This window comes from Pseudorasbora parva, chromosome 10 (assembly GCF_024679245.1).
Source record: "Pseudorasbora parva isolate DD20220531a chromosome 10, ASM2467924v1, whole genome shotgun sequence".
Lineage (NCBI taxonomy): Eukaryota > Metazoa > Chordata > Actinopteri > Cypriniformes > Gobionidae > Pseudorasbora > Pseudorasbora parva.
The window spans coordinates 40,217,634-40,233,585 of NC_090181.1; the positions used below are offsets into that span (position 1 = coordinate 40,217,634).

A 15,952-nucleotide genomic window follows, 5' to 3' on the forward strand; every position below is an offset into this window, starting at 1 on the left:
TGACACGCGATGACCCGCTGGCAAGATGGCAACGGCCAGCTCGTCTCTACTTTACGCTCCAGTGCTGCGTTCCACTCCAATTATATACACGCACTTGCAAACTTCCCCAAGCTTTTCCCCTCGGGGGAATCCCTGCCGCCATTTTGAAGTGCGTTCCACTTCATGAAGTGGACAAGGGAAGTTTATATGGACAGTCCCTCGCTCACTCGATTTTGACCTACTTTTTGAGTCTACTTTATACGTACACTTCAGGCAGCTTCATATACCACAATGCGACATGATTGAGACGCCATCACATATCACGTTTAATTTACCCCACAAACAACTCTATGACATTTTAAAAAAATTTTAAAAAACATTTAAAACAACCCAAACACACTATATACATATGGAATGCTGCATTAAACAATTTCGTAAAGGAAAAAAAATGTATAATAAATAGGGCCGCGACTTTAATGCGTTAATTAAGATTAATTAATTACGTGACTTTAACGCGTTAATTAATTACACAAAAAACACATTTTTTTACCACACTTATTTTTGCACCGCAGAACGTTTTTCAATGAATGAGTTTCGACGGACCAATTATACTGGAACACAAACTAGCGCTCCGGAGTCACGACAACAACAAACCATGTGAACATGAACGAAGCTATGGAACGAAGAAGCTGATGAGACTGCTTTGCTTGGCCCCGTGGATGGGAAGTTTTGTTTTAAAAAACGAAAGAATGGAAGCGTCGACAAGAGCATGGTTGTGAGCAAGCTATACAACAAGGAATTCGCGTATCACCGCAGCACATCGAGCCTCAAATATCACAAATATGCTTTTGCTAAACTTAATGGCAAACATTGCACTGGTCTGCTGGACTGAAATAAATAAACAATATTTTGTTGATTAAGCTTATGTATCCAGTCATTATTCAATGGTATACTAAAAATACATGTGAAAAATTACTTCTCATTGTTCTCAGGTCAAATATTTATATGCAATTAAAATGCGATTAATTTCGATTAATTAATTACAAAGCCTCTAATTAATTAGATTAATTTTTTTAATCGAGTCCCGGCCCTAATAATAAATCAACTCATAGTGGATTCCAAGTGATCAAGGGCTTAGGCCGTTCCAGTTCAGTCCATTGCAGTGGGCACTCATGCAACATAAGCAATGATGCACATCTGAGTGAACGAGACTGAGGGAAGTTAGCAAGTAAAAGCCATAATAAAAACCAACTGGAACGCAGCTCTTCGGAAACCTATGGGTGACATCACGGACACTACGTCCATATTTTTTTTTACAGTCTACTGTATGCTCAATACCAACTTGCTCTAACTTCATATACAGAACAAGGATGCACTTCATATTTTGTGAATGATTGCAAATTTTCTTTCTGAGTGAGCTTCCTAGAATGCTGTACGGCTAATATGGCTAAAGTTACCATAGTCTCTGACTGTATTCACAGAGACTAGAGCTGTGTTGTTTTATCCTGAAAACGCTCACAATCTGCGTAATTCATAAACGCACATTTATTAATCATTGTATAGTCAGATGACGGACATGTTACATTCCCACACGAGCACCTATCCAACAATTTATAGACTAACATGATGGAACATGCTAGTCGATGAGTTGAATCAACGTCAACACAACTTCACAACAACTAATTTTAGATAAATATATCCAATAACCATTCAGAAACATCCAGGTGCAGTCTAATAGTTGTAACCTCCGCCTCAGTCTCTCCATCTGTTTCTGACTGCGGTTCAAACATGTAAGACTGCATTCCACTGGTTATTTCTGACATTTTGGTGTGATTCGCCTGTTTTGTTGTTGATGGAGGATCGAGGGGTGGGGAGCATTAGCTCATTTACATTTAAAGGGATACAAAAACGGCACATTGTTGCTCACACCCAAATAGGGGCAAATTTGACAAGCTATAATAAATTATCTGCCGGGTATTTCGAGCTGAAACATCAGAGGTTTATATTAAATCTTGTGAAAAGGGGCATAATACTCCCCCTTTAAATATAAATGAATCCTTATCAAAGCAACAGAAGTTTTTCAGTCAAGAGTAGTGATTGATTTTCCTTTTGTCTTTTGTTGTTTGGTTAACATTATTGATAGCAGCAGGTTTATTAGGCTTCTGTCACTTTAAGACCCGATGCTCCAATCTGACTGTTTACATGCTCAAATTATTTTGTGTGTTTTTTCTGTTATGTGTGTCAAATTCTGTCCCAAGCGCTGTCTTGGGTCATTGGCCAGTCCTTATTTTCAAACTTTCAAAACGATATAAAATGATTGTCTAATTGCCAATTGGATGTAATGTTTCCTTTAAAATAGAAAAAAAATCACACATTTTGTACCTTTACTCTGCAGATCTCTTCAGGAGCCGTTTCACAGGGTGAATCCACCAACGATCTCTCAATGTTCATCAGCCACTCAGACATCTGGTTGAGAAAATCTTCCAGCTGCTTCTTCTGAGAGCAGAAATCTTGTAGGTTGCTCTTGGCTTGATCACATAACACTTCGATGCTACTAATTTTCCTTCTGAGATCCGTCTCCATGACCTGGAAAGAATCAAAGGTTTGAAGATGCGCGAACAGGTAATGAAGACGGAGAACAAACAGAGATCAAATGAAGATCAGACTTGATGCAAGCTCACACTACATTAATTTTGATGGATTTTGTGGTCATGTGATTTCGCCGATATTTTCAAACCTGTTTGATATTATTGTTATGTGATCTTGTAGTGCATGCAATGCAATGGCAAGGTTGAACTAATCCAGCAAAACTCAGATGGTACAAATGGAAAAAATCTAGTCACTTTATGAATTTATGTGAGAAAAGTTATCTTTAAAGTTGGTCGGGACTGCCTCTTGTAGTTTGTGCACCTCATCAGCGTTGTGTTGTGCAGTTTGCAAGCTGCTATGACAACATAATAACATATGACAAGATAGCTAGTTGTGTAGTGTGAGCAGCTTACAGTATTACAGTCCTGTAGTGTCAGCTTGCCCTTACCTGCAGTTTAGCAGGAACATCGTGGCCACCACCAAGTTGTTTCAGCTCTGAAACTTTTTCTTGTAAAGCATCAATCTTCTTTTCTTTCAGGCCAACATCCACCTACACAGAAAAAAAGAATAAAATATTACACAACTGGTGCTCTGGTTTTATAACTGTGTTTAATAACACTGTTTGAAACGTGCCTTGACTTCCGTGAGTTTGTTTGCAGTTTTCTGGCTATCGTTGAAGTTATTGAGTCCATCTGTAAGATCCATAACCGAGCTGTTGGACCAGCTTTCGATTTCTCCACTGATATCGTAGATTTCCACCCACAAAGCAGAGCTCCTCTTGAGACTTTCGAGATTATCCTCGATTTTCTCTGAAGCCTATGAAGAATAATGGCTCTTAGATACTGTTATATAACATTTATTTTTAATAAAGATTTAATAATTAGCCATTGGACAAACTCACATCTAGCCACTGGTCAACTGTGGCATCTATTTCTGTCTTCACAATCTGGGTGTCGCAATCTGGGATCTTGTTTAATTCACTTAAAAGCTTCTTTCCTTTACTGGAGAATCGCTCTAGCACATCCTGGTTGCTGGCCATTTCTGCTTTTACAGCTTCATGCTATAGAAAGGAAAGATAATTAAAGACCAACATTAAAGTTTATTTTGGATAGTAAAAGTCTAACTCTTTCTAGCTGGTATTTTGCATTCTGCCTTCAGAATGGTGGGTTTTACCTTTAACAAGGATCTCCGTGTGTCCTCTTGGTCTTTTAGGACGGCTTTAATGTCAGCTATAGCATCAGCGCTCTCCAATATCGTGTTTATTGAAGACTTCAGACTCTGGTAGTCTTTTGTGAGATCTACCAAAGCACTGCTCTGCTCTTGCCTGGAACAGAATTATGGAGAAACGGTTGTGACTAAGAAATCCATCACCATGTGCTCATTAAAGACTTGTATTTTTAATTCTCTAAACATTAAATGCAATTATTTGTTTTCTGTCCAAGGTCCATAATATTGTTACAACATGATTGATTGATTGGTTGGTTGATTGATTGATTGATTGATTGATTGATTGATTGATTGATTGATTGATTGATTGATTGATTGATTGATTGATTGATTGATTGATTGATTGATTGGTTGGTTGGTTGGTTGGTTGGTTGGTTGGTTGGTTGGTTGGTTGGTTGGTTGGTTGGTTGGTTGATCGGTTAATCGATTGATTGGTTGGTTGGTTGGTTGATCGATCGATCGATCGGTTGATTGATTGATTAGTTGGTTGGTTGAGTGGTTGATATGCAAATAACAATCAAATATAACAAAAACAGTACAATAGGTCGTTCCTGGTGGCTCACCTTTCAGTGATGAGTTTCTTGGTGTCTTCCCAGGTGGTCTGAAGCAGGCTGATCTCCCTCAGTACTTCTCCACCCAACTCAGCATCTCTCTGAGCCAGCTGTTGACCTTTATCCCTGAGCCACTGCTCCTCGTGCTGGTGGGACTGGAGCTCATCTTCTAGCTGATTGAAGAACCGAAGCCTACACACATCACAAAGAAGATGTATATCAATAAACACAGCCATAGACGTGTACAAACAACCCTTTTGTAAAGGCCAATCCATACCTCTGCTGTAAAGTATGTACATTGGGCTCTTTCAGACCCTGTTGATCTGCCTTCTCTTCGATATCCTCCACTGTTTTGAGCAGTTGCTCTTTACGCTGTCTGAACGAGCTCCAAAGAGCACCGAGAGCCTCCGCCTCGCTTTGCTTCGAGCCCAGTAGGTTCCTCACAGCATCAAGCTCAACACTCAAGGAGTCGGCCAATGAGCGGCATGAGGAGCGTGTCTCCTTCCCATTGATCAGGTGGAGATGAGCCTTACAGAGGCTGCCGTCCAGGTTCACGGCGAGCGTTTCCAAGCGGCTAATATCAGGAACAATGGCTTCCAGGTCTCTCTGCAGCTCATCCACGCGGCTTTTATCCCAACTCCCAGCGCTCTCCACAGTCTGCCTGAGGCCTTGAAGGACGCCGGCCGCCACACTGTGGGTGTGTAGGAAGGCTCCTAGCTTCTCCAGACTCTCATTTCGTAGATCAACCAGCTGATGGGCCTCCAGGTATGGCTGCAAGGAGTTTTCCCACTTCCCCTGAAGCTGCTGAACCTCAGATGGCTCACAAACGTCACACAAGACCTTTGTTTGCTGTTGAAGACTCTGTCTTACAGTGCTTTGCTTCTGCAGGTCATCTCTCCTCTCCTGGTGGGATAAAACATTACTGCCCTTTAAAATCTCCAATCTCTCTTACTACCAATAAATAACATATTATGTTCTATTCATTATATAACTACAAGGTTCCTCAATTTAACTTTAATTGTTTTCAAATACAATACACTTTTATGTTATTGCCTATATTCAACATCTTGATCTGTCACAATAATTTTCTCAGAATATGTTCATATTTCACAAATTTATATTCATTTTTAAATTGTATAATAGGATTAAAAATTAAAATGTTGACATCTGTAATATTTACATACACTAGCATTCAAAAGTTTGAGGTCAGTAAGATTAGAATTTTTTGAGAATTGATTTGATCAAAAATGCAGTAAAAAGAGTAATATTGTGAAATATTATTAGAATTTAAAGTAACTTGTTTAATTTAATATATTTTAAAATGCTAATTTTTAAAAAGTCATTTATTCCTGTGATCAAAGCTGAATTTTCAGCATCATTACTCCAGTCTTCAGTGTCACATTCAGAAATCCTTATAATATGCTGATTTGGAAATTATTCTTATTATTATCAATTTTGTAAACCGTTGTGCTGCTTAACGTTTTAGTTTAAAACGTGATACATTTCTTTACGTATTTTTTTATGTATAGGAAGTTTAAACAAACAACATTTATTTAAAATAAGTTGAAATACATTTTTTGTAACAATTTAAAAGTCTTTTAAATTAAGCTTTTGAACAGTAGTGTACATTGATCATAAAACAGTTTTCAATAAACCTTTTGAGTTTGAGAATCCCAATAAACAGGATAAAATATATTGTTCTCCATTGAATGGAGGCTCTCATAATGGAACGTACCTTGATAACACTGGTGAAAGGTTGAAGATCAGTCGTATCAACATAAGAAGACGAATGTAAAGAGGAGAGGAAAGACTCTCCCCATTTGAAGAACTTCTGTAGGGCCTGATCAAACTGTTCCACCTGAGAACGGTGCTCCTGAAGAACTTGGATTCTGTAATAAACAGATGTTAGACATATTCTAAAATTAAGAATGCAAGAAACCATTATAAAAGTTATTTTAAAAACACAATAAAAGTGTTGAATTTAGCCAGCAAATACTTAAATACTTATAGTACTTATGCCTGACCTGTTAGGTAAAGCTGTGGTCTGACACTTCCATCTTTTCTCGAGCTGGTCGAGGTCTTCTTTGAGTGTTTTCACACCATCATCTGATGCAGTGGTGTAAAGAGTTGGTGTTTGGGACACCAGCCTGTTGTAAACTGACTCCAGAGACTGAAGTTCACTCTGTAGGTGCTTTAAAAGGACAATATTTAAGACACTAAATAAAACTGATATTAATTACTTTCTTGAAGGCCATATTATTCAATTCTACAGTCTTAATTTAGTTTTTGTGACTACTAGAATAGATTTTCATGTTTTAATGTTTGAAAGAAAAAACAACAACATTATTTTTCACATATTTTACTTTTTTTTATTTTATTGCAGCACCTCTCTTTCCAGTCTGTCAGTAACGCTCTGTCTTAAAGAAGCTCCTCCTTCCAAAATGTACAATGTGCTCTGATTGGTTGCCTCGACCAGTGTGTTGTAATTGGTCATCCGCTTCAAGCGTGTTTGGGAAATCTCGCCCCTTATCATTAGTTTCAACACACTACTAGCGCAACTCAACAAGGCCTTGCCCCTTTTATTTTGCTATTTCTTTGGTGGGAATAATTAAATGAGGAATATTGTGACGTGTTTGTTCCCAGAAGATAATTCAAGACATTTCAGGGAGTTCAGAAACAGTGTGCACTGATATAGAGAATGACTAGCTTTGGAGTGGCTTTGTTTCATGCTCAAACAGCAACATTACATAGTCAAGAAAGTTGAATGTAAAATAAACATAATAGGCCCTCTTTATTGTCCCTAGTGTTTATCAGAATATGATTTTATAACTTTTTCTGCCTTCGCTTTTCAAACAATAAACCAAAAAATAACATTAACCATTAATAAGCCTACATTTCATTCAACTTAATTAAATCACACTGAATAAAATTAACCCTTGAAAACTGTTTAATGTTCTATCTCTAGTTTATTACTTTCAATTCCAGTAGTTCCCCGTCGATCTTTAGCTTGTCAACCGGAAGAAACTGTGTGTCAGAGCTGGATACGGGTTCGCATCTCTCCAGACACGACTGCAGGGCAGACCAATCCTTTTCATACCTGAAATAATCAAAATGAGCGAAAGAGTTTAATGAAAAACTCTTATAAAAGGAATATCTACTCATTGAAAGGAATTGTTTTAGAATTTAAGAGCTAATACATTAGACAGTAAAAATAATCCTACTTTTGCCAGTGTGACAGAAGGCTCTCCAATTGGTTCTGTTTCTCCTTGGCCTGTTTTAAACACTGCTCGTAATTTTGCTGTAGGGCTGCCACGGCTTTCTCTGCCTTCTCCCTCTCGCTGAGCCTGCGGGCGCCAGCACACAGAGACAGCAGGGTGGCCTTCAGCTTTTCCAGGGACTGGGTCATATCCTGAAAACCAAACAAAAAGCTTTTTCATTGGTGTAAATTAGGTTGTGTTCACACTTGACTGCTTCGGTTTGAGTAAAACAACTTCGATTGACCATGCGATTGATCTGTTTGTGCGGTTGATTTCTAATAAGTGTGAACACTGCCATGGTGCGCATCGAACAAGAAGACAGAGACCCACCTTTACAAACAAACTGGTGTTATTCAACTGAAATATGAACCCAACAAGGACCAAAGACATCTAAACGAACCAAAATCAGGACGTGATGTCACCAGATGCAACCCTAAAAAGGACGAATGCTCAAGCATTCCTGGCTTTCCTCATCATAGGAACTACGTTGCCCATCACTAGGGTTGGACACCGAAACCCGGTGCCAATATAGCACCAGTACCAATACAACCGGTATGTACTGGAACTAATCGGAACGTAGATTTCGGTTCCTCATTTCTGTGCCATCAAACGTGTCACGTTTTGGCTGGCTCTGAGCCAGAGACACACACGCTCAGCACTTGTCACATATCACAACGATTCAGTGTTTACAACCACATCATGTTTATTTTAGGTTTCAAACATTTAAATGCACATATGCAGCATCAAAAACACTGTGATGTCTACGGAAGTGGCAATAACAATCCTTTCAGACAGTTATAATTTGACTACGTGTCTTGAATATCAGACACACATTATATCAGTTACTATATAGTTTACTCTATTCTTCTCCGAGTTCACCGGTCACATACTTTCATGTATTTTTTTGAGACGAGGATGAATTTATGTGATGTAAATCCGAGAGATCGGATTCTCTGAGGCGCAAACTAACATGATCAGCATTATAAATCATATTAACATAATCATTATGACAAAACACATTCACTTACACCTGAATATCAGATAGCTCATGATATACGTAACAAGTTTGTGAATATTTTGAATAAAAAATAAAAAAGTCGATTCAAAATTCACGCGTAGCCTATAATGTGCGCCTCCGGGGTGAAACACCTGACACGCGGCGCTAAGCTTTGTGTCCGGTGTGCAATCCTCTTAAGGCGATGCTTTCTAAAATATTTAGCCAGAGAATATGGTCATATTAATGCAAAATAATGCTGAACTGAAGCCGGTTTGTACCAGACCAAGACTACAGACTTCTTTGCTGTTATTAGTGCTGTCATATCACTAGTATTACTGTCGTTATTTAGTGTTAAATTAGGCCTATTGTAGCTGTGTTAGGTGGCTTTAGCTTTTACTGTGAGTTAAAATAAATTGTGTTTTGTCATCCACCGTTGTTTTGTGGCTCTTTTTTTTTTTTTTTTAAGTATCGGGCACCATTTAGGCACCGGCATGGTTTTAAAAGTAGCGGCTTGGCATCGGAATCGTTAAAAACCTAAACGATAACCAACCCCACCAATCACACATTTTGGTAACTTGCAGAAAAACTTACAGTTTGGTATCTTAAGAATCAGTGTGAACCAAACTAAATGTATCATTTTCTTTTTTTTGGTCAGGACCAAAAGAACCAAGAGAACCAAATTAGAAGTGTGAACACACCCTTAATCAGAAATGTTTACAATTACACGCAGGCATCATACCATGTGACTCTGTAGAGTTTTGTAGGTCTCAGATGAGGACACACAGGAGTTGACAGGGCTGTCAAGTTTCTTCTGGATATCTTCAACCTCTGATTGTACCTTTCAAAAGGATGCAATGTCATTAGACAACATAAAACTTTATTAAGACTGCAGTAAACAGCATGTTTAAACATACCTGTTGAAGACTGTCATTAAACTTCATCTGGTGGGAGGAGCTCTCTTCCAACTGTCCAGTCAGGTGTTCCACACCCTCCTTAAGCTCCTCCCAGTACCTGCCGAACTGTGTCAGACGGGCTTTGATTCGTGCAGACTCGCCAGAGGACACAAACTGGACCAGCGCTTGAGACTTCTCCTCTAGATTGGACAGAACCTCTGACCTCTCTTGCAGACCTTCTCTGATCGTCTGCCCACCATAAATACGCAATAAAAGGTATAGAAATAATAAATAAAATAAAATTATATATATATATATATAAATGCCTAAATATATAAAAGTATAAAAATGCAGTAATTTCAATATAAAAATGCAGACACTTTGTTCATTTATATATATATATTATAATATATATATATATATATATATATATATATATATATATATATATATATATATATATATATATTTTATTGTATTGCACCTTTACAGTACAGATCTGCTGGTCCAAAGGGGTGCTGGAGCTCTTCAAGGCATCCATTTCTCTTTCTCTCTCGGTTATCCATGTGGAAAATGCTTCAAACTCACTCCCGAAAGAATCCCACTGATCTTTCATCCCCTCCAAAGTCTTTACACTGAAAAATCAAGACAGTAATCATGATATGATAGTTTCATTGTGAACTGATAGATAACTGTGCATTTGCATTTGCACAGTTGCATTTGTCTATGAAATAAAATAAAATAAAATAAAAAATATATATATTAAATAAAGTAGGGTATTACTCTCGCTTGAGTCCAGTCTCAACTTTGTCCACTTGTTCACTCAGAGCACGTGCTTGATCCTGGAGGAGAGACTGATTTTTTGGGCCCAGTTGGATCTCTTCAGCCCTCTTGAGAAGAGTGTTTACCTGTCTGGTCTCTGTTTCACACTGTTTCAAGAGATCCTACAGCAACAGATGAAGTGAGGCTATAGGGAGGCTTATATAATCAGATTGTAATGCCAGAGCATTTTCTCATGAGGATTTGCATTGTAAAAGCTCTAGCAGCTCTTCTGTGTTCAAAATAAAGATGCTCATGTTTAATTAAAGGTGATTCATTACACTGAGCCCATGGAGATCAGGTGTTGTTCTCACCTTGGCCTGCTCCAGCTCTGTGCTGAGACTGTCTGGACTGCTGAAGTTCATCTCTCTGTCCGTGACTGATCGCACCTTACCCACAAACTCCCTCACTGCTGCCTGCTGATTGTCAAACTCCTGCCAAGCAGCTAAGGTCACCTGAAAACACAGAAAGACATTCATCAACATTCTTTCAAAGCCAGTAAAGATTGTATCTGTTGGATCAAAAAAGCAAACATGCAACTGCCTTCACAACATATTTAACTTTGAATGTAATATGATTTTCAAATGAAACAGAATAATCACTGGAAAATAGTTTGTGTAAAATCAATTCATTTTATTTCATTTGTCTTTAACAGCCTTATTCAACATTCTATAAAATACATAGAACATAAAGTAATTTGCATTACTTATTTGAAAAAGTAACTTGTGTTACTTGAAGTTACTTGAAACAAGTAATATTTGCATATGTAACTAATTACATAACTCCCTTTACTTTATAATTTATACACTGTGTTACAAATTATTATGCAAGTGACATCAGTAGGATTTCAGTACAATAAAAACTCAATACAATAAAAAAAAGTTTTTTTTTATTTTGTTTGTATTATTTATGATAGGTTTGTTAAATAGTTTGCCAGGTCTTCTTAGGTATTTATATATATATATATATATATATATATATATATATATATATATATATATATATATATATATATATATATATATATATATATATAACACCACCAAAATAACCAAAATCCACACAGACCAAGCATATATATAGAAATATAAAAATATAATAAACAATAGGATAAAAATGTCCATGTTTTTTTCCACAAAAATATGTTTAAACGCACATAATCTCTTTCTGATTCTCTCTGCTATCCCACTCAAACACACACATATACACTATGGACACACACTTGCACAGAAACGTATTGTCAGCGCTGCTCTGGCAATTTTATTTGTAAAATAGTTTAGCAACTTAAAAGCTACTTGACGTTTTGCACTAGCAAGGTAAAAAAGGTGCTCTTCTTAGAGTTTTGTATTAATAGCCGCATAGATTCAGTCTTCCCAGTCTGGTGCAGGTCTACAATTTTGTTTCTGGTGTCCTTTGACAGCTCTTTGGTCTTGGCCATAGTGGAGTTTGGAGTCAGGTGAGGTTGTGGGTAGGTGTCTTTTATACTGATAACAAGTTCAAACAGGTACCATTAATACAGGTAACGAGTGTAGGACAGAAGAGCCTCTTAAAGAAGAAGCTACAGGTCTGTGAGAGCCAGAAATCATGCTTTTTTGTTGGTGATCAAATACTTATTTTTCACCATAATTTGCCAATAACTTTTATAATTTTATAATTTATTCTTTTTTTGAAGTGTACCTATGAAACAATTACAGGCCTCTCTCATCTGTTTAAGTTGGAGAACTAGCACAATTGGTGGCTGACTAAATACTTTTTTGCCCCACTGTTTATATACAACAATACACTTACATGTACTTACAGGGAACTAACCTAGGGATGTCGTGGGTAATATAAGGTAACTGCATGAGTTAAGGTTAGGTTTAGGGGTAGGTTCAGGGTTAGAACCTAGTTATTACCCAGTTATGATAATTACTATAATAAGTACATACTATTTACATGTGGAACAGGACTGTAAAATAAAGTGCTTTGAATATTATAATGTAAAATATATAGGTTTTATATTATTTCATCTTATTTGACTTGCTTGCCATGCTCACCTCCAGGTTTTTTTCCTGTGACTCTGTGGTTTGATTCATTTTGCTCAAGGTGGTCTCTAGTTTGTGCAGATCTTCCTGTAAGCTCTCCTCCAGGCTCTCCTCCATCTGAAGCTGCTTTCCACGGTTTATCTGCTCTTGCATTTCTTTCCTCTTCAGCCGGAGACGCTTCAGTTGTTGCTGCACATTAGAAAAGCACATGAATGTTAACTATAAATATGAATTTCAGCTTCATTATATCAGGGCTGTGAGAGTGGTACCTGATAAAGCATCAGCAGCTGTTGAGCTTCTCTGACAGACTCAGAGTCCAAAATCTTGCCGATCTCTGACTGCAGCTCCTGCTGACCCTGTGTCAACTCATCCAGTGTGGTTTTCACCTCCTCTCTGAACTGCACACAGTCGCTCACCGCCAGCACGACCTTCTCTGACTATTACAGCACACACATGCAAACATACATGTTTATTGAAATATTTAAAGGCATTGTAACATGAAAAACAGGAGTTTTCTCCAGTCAATGTTTAAACGGTCCAATCAGCGAACAGAGGGATTGGCTGAGAACGATGACATTGATGCCGTGCGCTAGTTTGAGATGACATACGTCACTACCAAACGTTAGCGATTGGTTATGGCAGATCCAATAGTTTTAAACTTCAACAGAGCACCCGCCTTCACGGAAGTAAATGCTTGTCAATGGAGAGTAGGGCTGTCACTTTTGTTGTTCATTGAATCGATTAAAATAATTTCTTTTCAACGCTAAATATACGCCAGTCCACGGACGACTAACGGGCATTAGGATGAAAGTAAAGACGCACAAAATTGAGACGCACAAGTCAGCAATATTTCTGATGATTTATTGGCGTGAAATTTCATGCACATTGACAAAAGGGAGTGCAACATTCTGGGAAAAAAAACATTAAGCAGAGTGGACTGCCATAACATCAAAGAAAAATTAGTTACAGGCTTTTACAATTATAAATGCCACAAAAAAAAAATCACCTACGTAGGCGATTGTAGCCCATGAAAAAAGGTTGAAAATAAAACTTAAAAATTCACTAGCCTACATTGAATGTGAAGTTCATGTGGATAAAAACGCACGGCAGCTACATTATCAAGTGACAGCCCTAATGAAGAGGGGCCAGACTGTACAAATGAAATATACCTAACAGCTGATTTACACTGATATTTTCTCATATGGCAGATTATTTTGATCTATGACACTTAAAATGAGTATGTATTACCTCAGAAAGAGAGGTGAGGAGACCCTTGAAGTCAGTAGAGAGTTTTCTGAGGGCGGATCCCTGCCTCTGGGCTTCACTCTCTGTGCAAACCTCTATCAGAGCGGCCAATCGCGTCCTCAACCAGCTCACATTCCCCTCCTGCAGTTCAGCATCGTTTCTCAGACTCTGCCAATCACGAAGCGACAATTGGTCAACATTTCACACAGCTGTCACACTTTTCTTTACACTTCCATTTCTTTTCCGTCTTTATTACTCACCTCAATTGTAGATTTGACCTGTCCAAACTTGCTGGGGTCTGCAGCTCTGTTTCGCAGAAGTCTGAGTTGACTTTCCTTCGACGTAACCCAAGCAGAGAGTTCAGAGAACCTGCAAACCCCAAAAAAGTATTTATTAATGATTAGTTTTTATTAACAAATTATAGCATTAATATAGTATGAATGAAAAGTAATTTATATAATACAGCAATTTTGTACAAATATACAGTACAATAATCAAGTCACGTTTTATTTATACACTTAAATTACATTTATTACAATTAATTAAATAGTGCTTTGTACAATACAATACAGATTGTTGCAAAGCCTTAAAGTCCTAATGTTGGAAACTTCGTCAAATACAAAACTATAAAGCAGCTCTAAAGAAGATAATATTGTTATTATTCAGCTCAATTTAGTTTGATGGGTTTTTTTTCCAGTTTAGTTCAATAACTGTATCAGTGTTGCAAAGTTTGGTAGCACTTTACTTAAAGCTTTTATATACAATGCATTATAAAGGTATTCATAATGTTTGTTATAATGCATTATATCTACTAAATAACTGTAACAAAAGTTGAAATGCATTATAATATTCGAAGTTCTCTTATCACATCTGAAATTGGATTTTCGTTTTAATGCAATATACTTGCATTATAATCTACAGTATTAAAACTGTACAATTAATGCATAAAAAATGTTTGTATAATGCATTATAAATAAGGGCTGTAAGTAAAGTGTTACCCAAAGTCCAATATAACACAGAAACCTCAAATATCATGATTTTAGCATTTGGGTATTAAAATGATCATTCATATCGGTTTCATTTTTTTTTTATATACTTTTTTAATACTTTTTTATGTTAATGTTATAATCTATTTGTGGGTCTGTTTTCATCTGTTGTTTTCAATTCTATTGTCACTTGCTTGTTCTTGCATGTAAAGAACTTTGATTTGCACTGAATTATTTTGAAAATCGCTATAGAAATAAACTTTGCTATATTGCTATATAAAAACCCCTAAAACTGCAGCTAAGACCCAGGCTTGACCAGGTCTCTGGTTACCATGGCTACCATCTGATAAGACTGTTTGATTGCTCAAAAGAATGTGGAAGTTGGCAACATGAAAAAACACAGGCTATAGAAGAGACACGTAAAATTAATTAATTTAAAGATAAATTGTTCTATAAAATGAACATGCATATCCCCAGGAAGTGTATCTATTATTACTGCTTTGTATATTGTATTTTGTATTGTATTTTGTTTTAGGCATGCTTTATGATTAAACAACTAGATAAAATGTAAATTATTGCATATCATGTTTTCTATCAAATGAATCCTTGTGTGACAGCTCGCTTTTTTCACAGTCGCCGGCGCCATTTTCACTTCTCCAGACATGAGTTTAAGGTAATGCAGCTCTGTTTATCATATTAGATACATTTAAGTGTGTTTAAAATGATGTTCTGATGTTACTCTGTGCGTTTGCGTTTGACCCTTGTTCACACTTTTAAGAGTAAAGTGTTTCTACCAAATAAAGCCGGAAACTGAGGGTAATGCAGATATGACGCAATCAGGGCTTGACATTGATTTTTTGCTCACCAGCCACTGTGGCTAGCGGTTTTCCAAAGTTACTAGCCGCTCAGCATTTTCACTGGCCACAATATATATATATATATATATATATATACATATATTTTTTTTTTTTTTTAAACAAAAAAATGAAATAAAAATACCTTAAACAAATTACAAAAACAATAGTAAATAAAAAATAAAATAAAAATTCAGATACTAATACATATTTATTTAATATGTATACATTTATTTAACATCTGTAGTTGTTTGATAAACATTAATGACAGACAGGTATTTAATTGGGACATTTATATTTCCCAATCATATTTGTGACACATTAAGTTAATTACCCACCTGTTTACGTACACTTAAGCCATAACCGACAGTGTTCATGCGATGGACATTTTGACATTAGTGTGCGAGTGTATTTGACTATTCAGGAGTAAGGAGAACTGATCACACGTGCGACAGAGAGCGCACGAGAGAGAGCGCTTTTGTTGTGTGTCATTCACCGCGATTCCGCCTATCTCGCCTTCACTAAGTATAA

General features: G+C 36.9%; 1 protein-coding gene across 18 annotated transcripts in view; it reads right to left on the reverse strand.

The window, feature by feature from the left end:
* syne1b (spectrin repeat containing, nuclear envelope 1b) overlaps nucleotides 1–15,952 on the reverse strand; it is a 188,368-nt gene that overhangs the window by 123,237 nt on the left and 49,179 nt on the right. For all 18 annotated transcript variants that reach the window (XM_067456126.1, XM_067456134.1, XM_067456132.1 and 15 more), the window contains 20 exons: nucleotides 13,842–13,950; nucleotides 13,585–13,749; nucleotides 12,606–12,773; nucleotides 12,349–12,525; nucleotides 10,627–10,767; nucleotides 10,277–10,437; nucleotides 9,978–10,128; nucleotides 9,515–9,742; nucleotides 9,340–9,438; nucleotides 7,568–7,755; nucleotides 7,320–7,443; nucleotides 6,371–6,537; nucleotides 6,082–6,235; nucleotides 4,624–5,249; nucleotides 4,359–4,538; nucleotides 3,742–3,892; nucleotides 3,470–3,628; nucleotides 3,202–3,384; nucleotides 3,017–3,118; nucleotides 2,362–2,565 (listed from right to left, as the gene is read on the reverse strand). In XM_067456126.1, coding sequence (XP_067312227.1) covers nucleotides 2,362–2,565; nucleotides 3,017–3,118; nucleotides 3,202–3,384; nucleotides 3,470–3,628; nucleotides 3,742–3,892; nucleotides 4,359–4,538; nucleotides 4,624–5,249; nucleotides 6,082–6,235; nucleotides 6,371–6,537; nucleotides 7,320–7,443; nucleotides 7,568–7,755; nucleotides 9,340–9,438; nucleotides 9,515–9,742; nucleotides 9,978–10,128; nucleotides 10,277–10,437; nucleotides 10,627–10,767; nucleotides 12,349–12,525; nucleotides 12,606–12,773; nucleotides 13,585–13,749; nucleotides 13,842–13,950 — 3,637 coding nt within the window. The remainder of the gene's footprint in view (nucleotides 1–2,361; nucleotides 2,566–3,016; nucleotides 3,119–3,201; nucleotides 3,385–3,469; nucleotides 3,629–3,741; nucleotides 3,893–4,358; nucleotides 4,539–4,623; nucleotides 5,250–6,081; nucleotides 6,236–6,370; nucleotides 6,538–7,319; nucleotides 7,444–7,567; nucleotides 7,756–9,339; nucleotides 9,439–9,514; nucleotides 9,743–9,977; nucleotides 10,129–10,276; nucleotides 10,438–10,626; nucleotides 10,768–12,348; nucleotides 12,526–12,605; nucleotides 12,774–13,584; nucleotides 13,750–13,841; nucleotides 13,951–15,952) is intronic.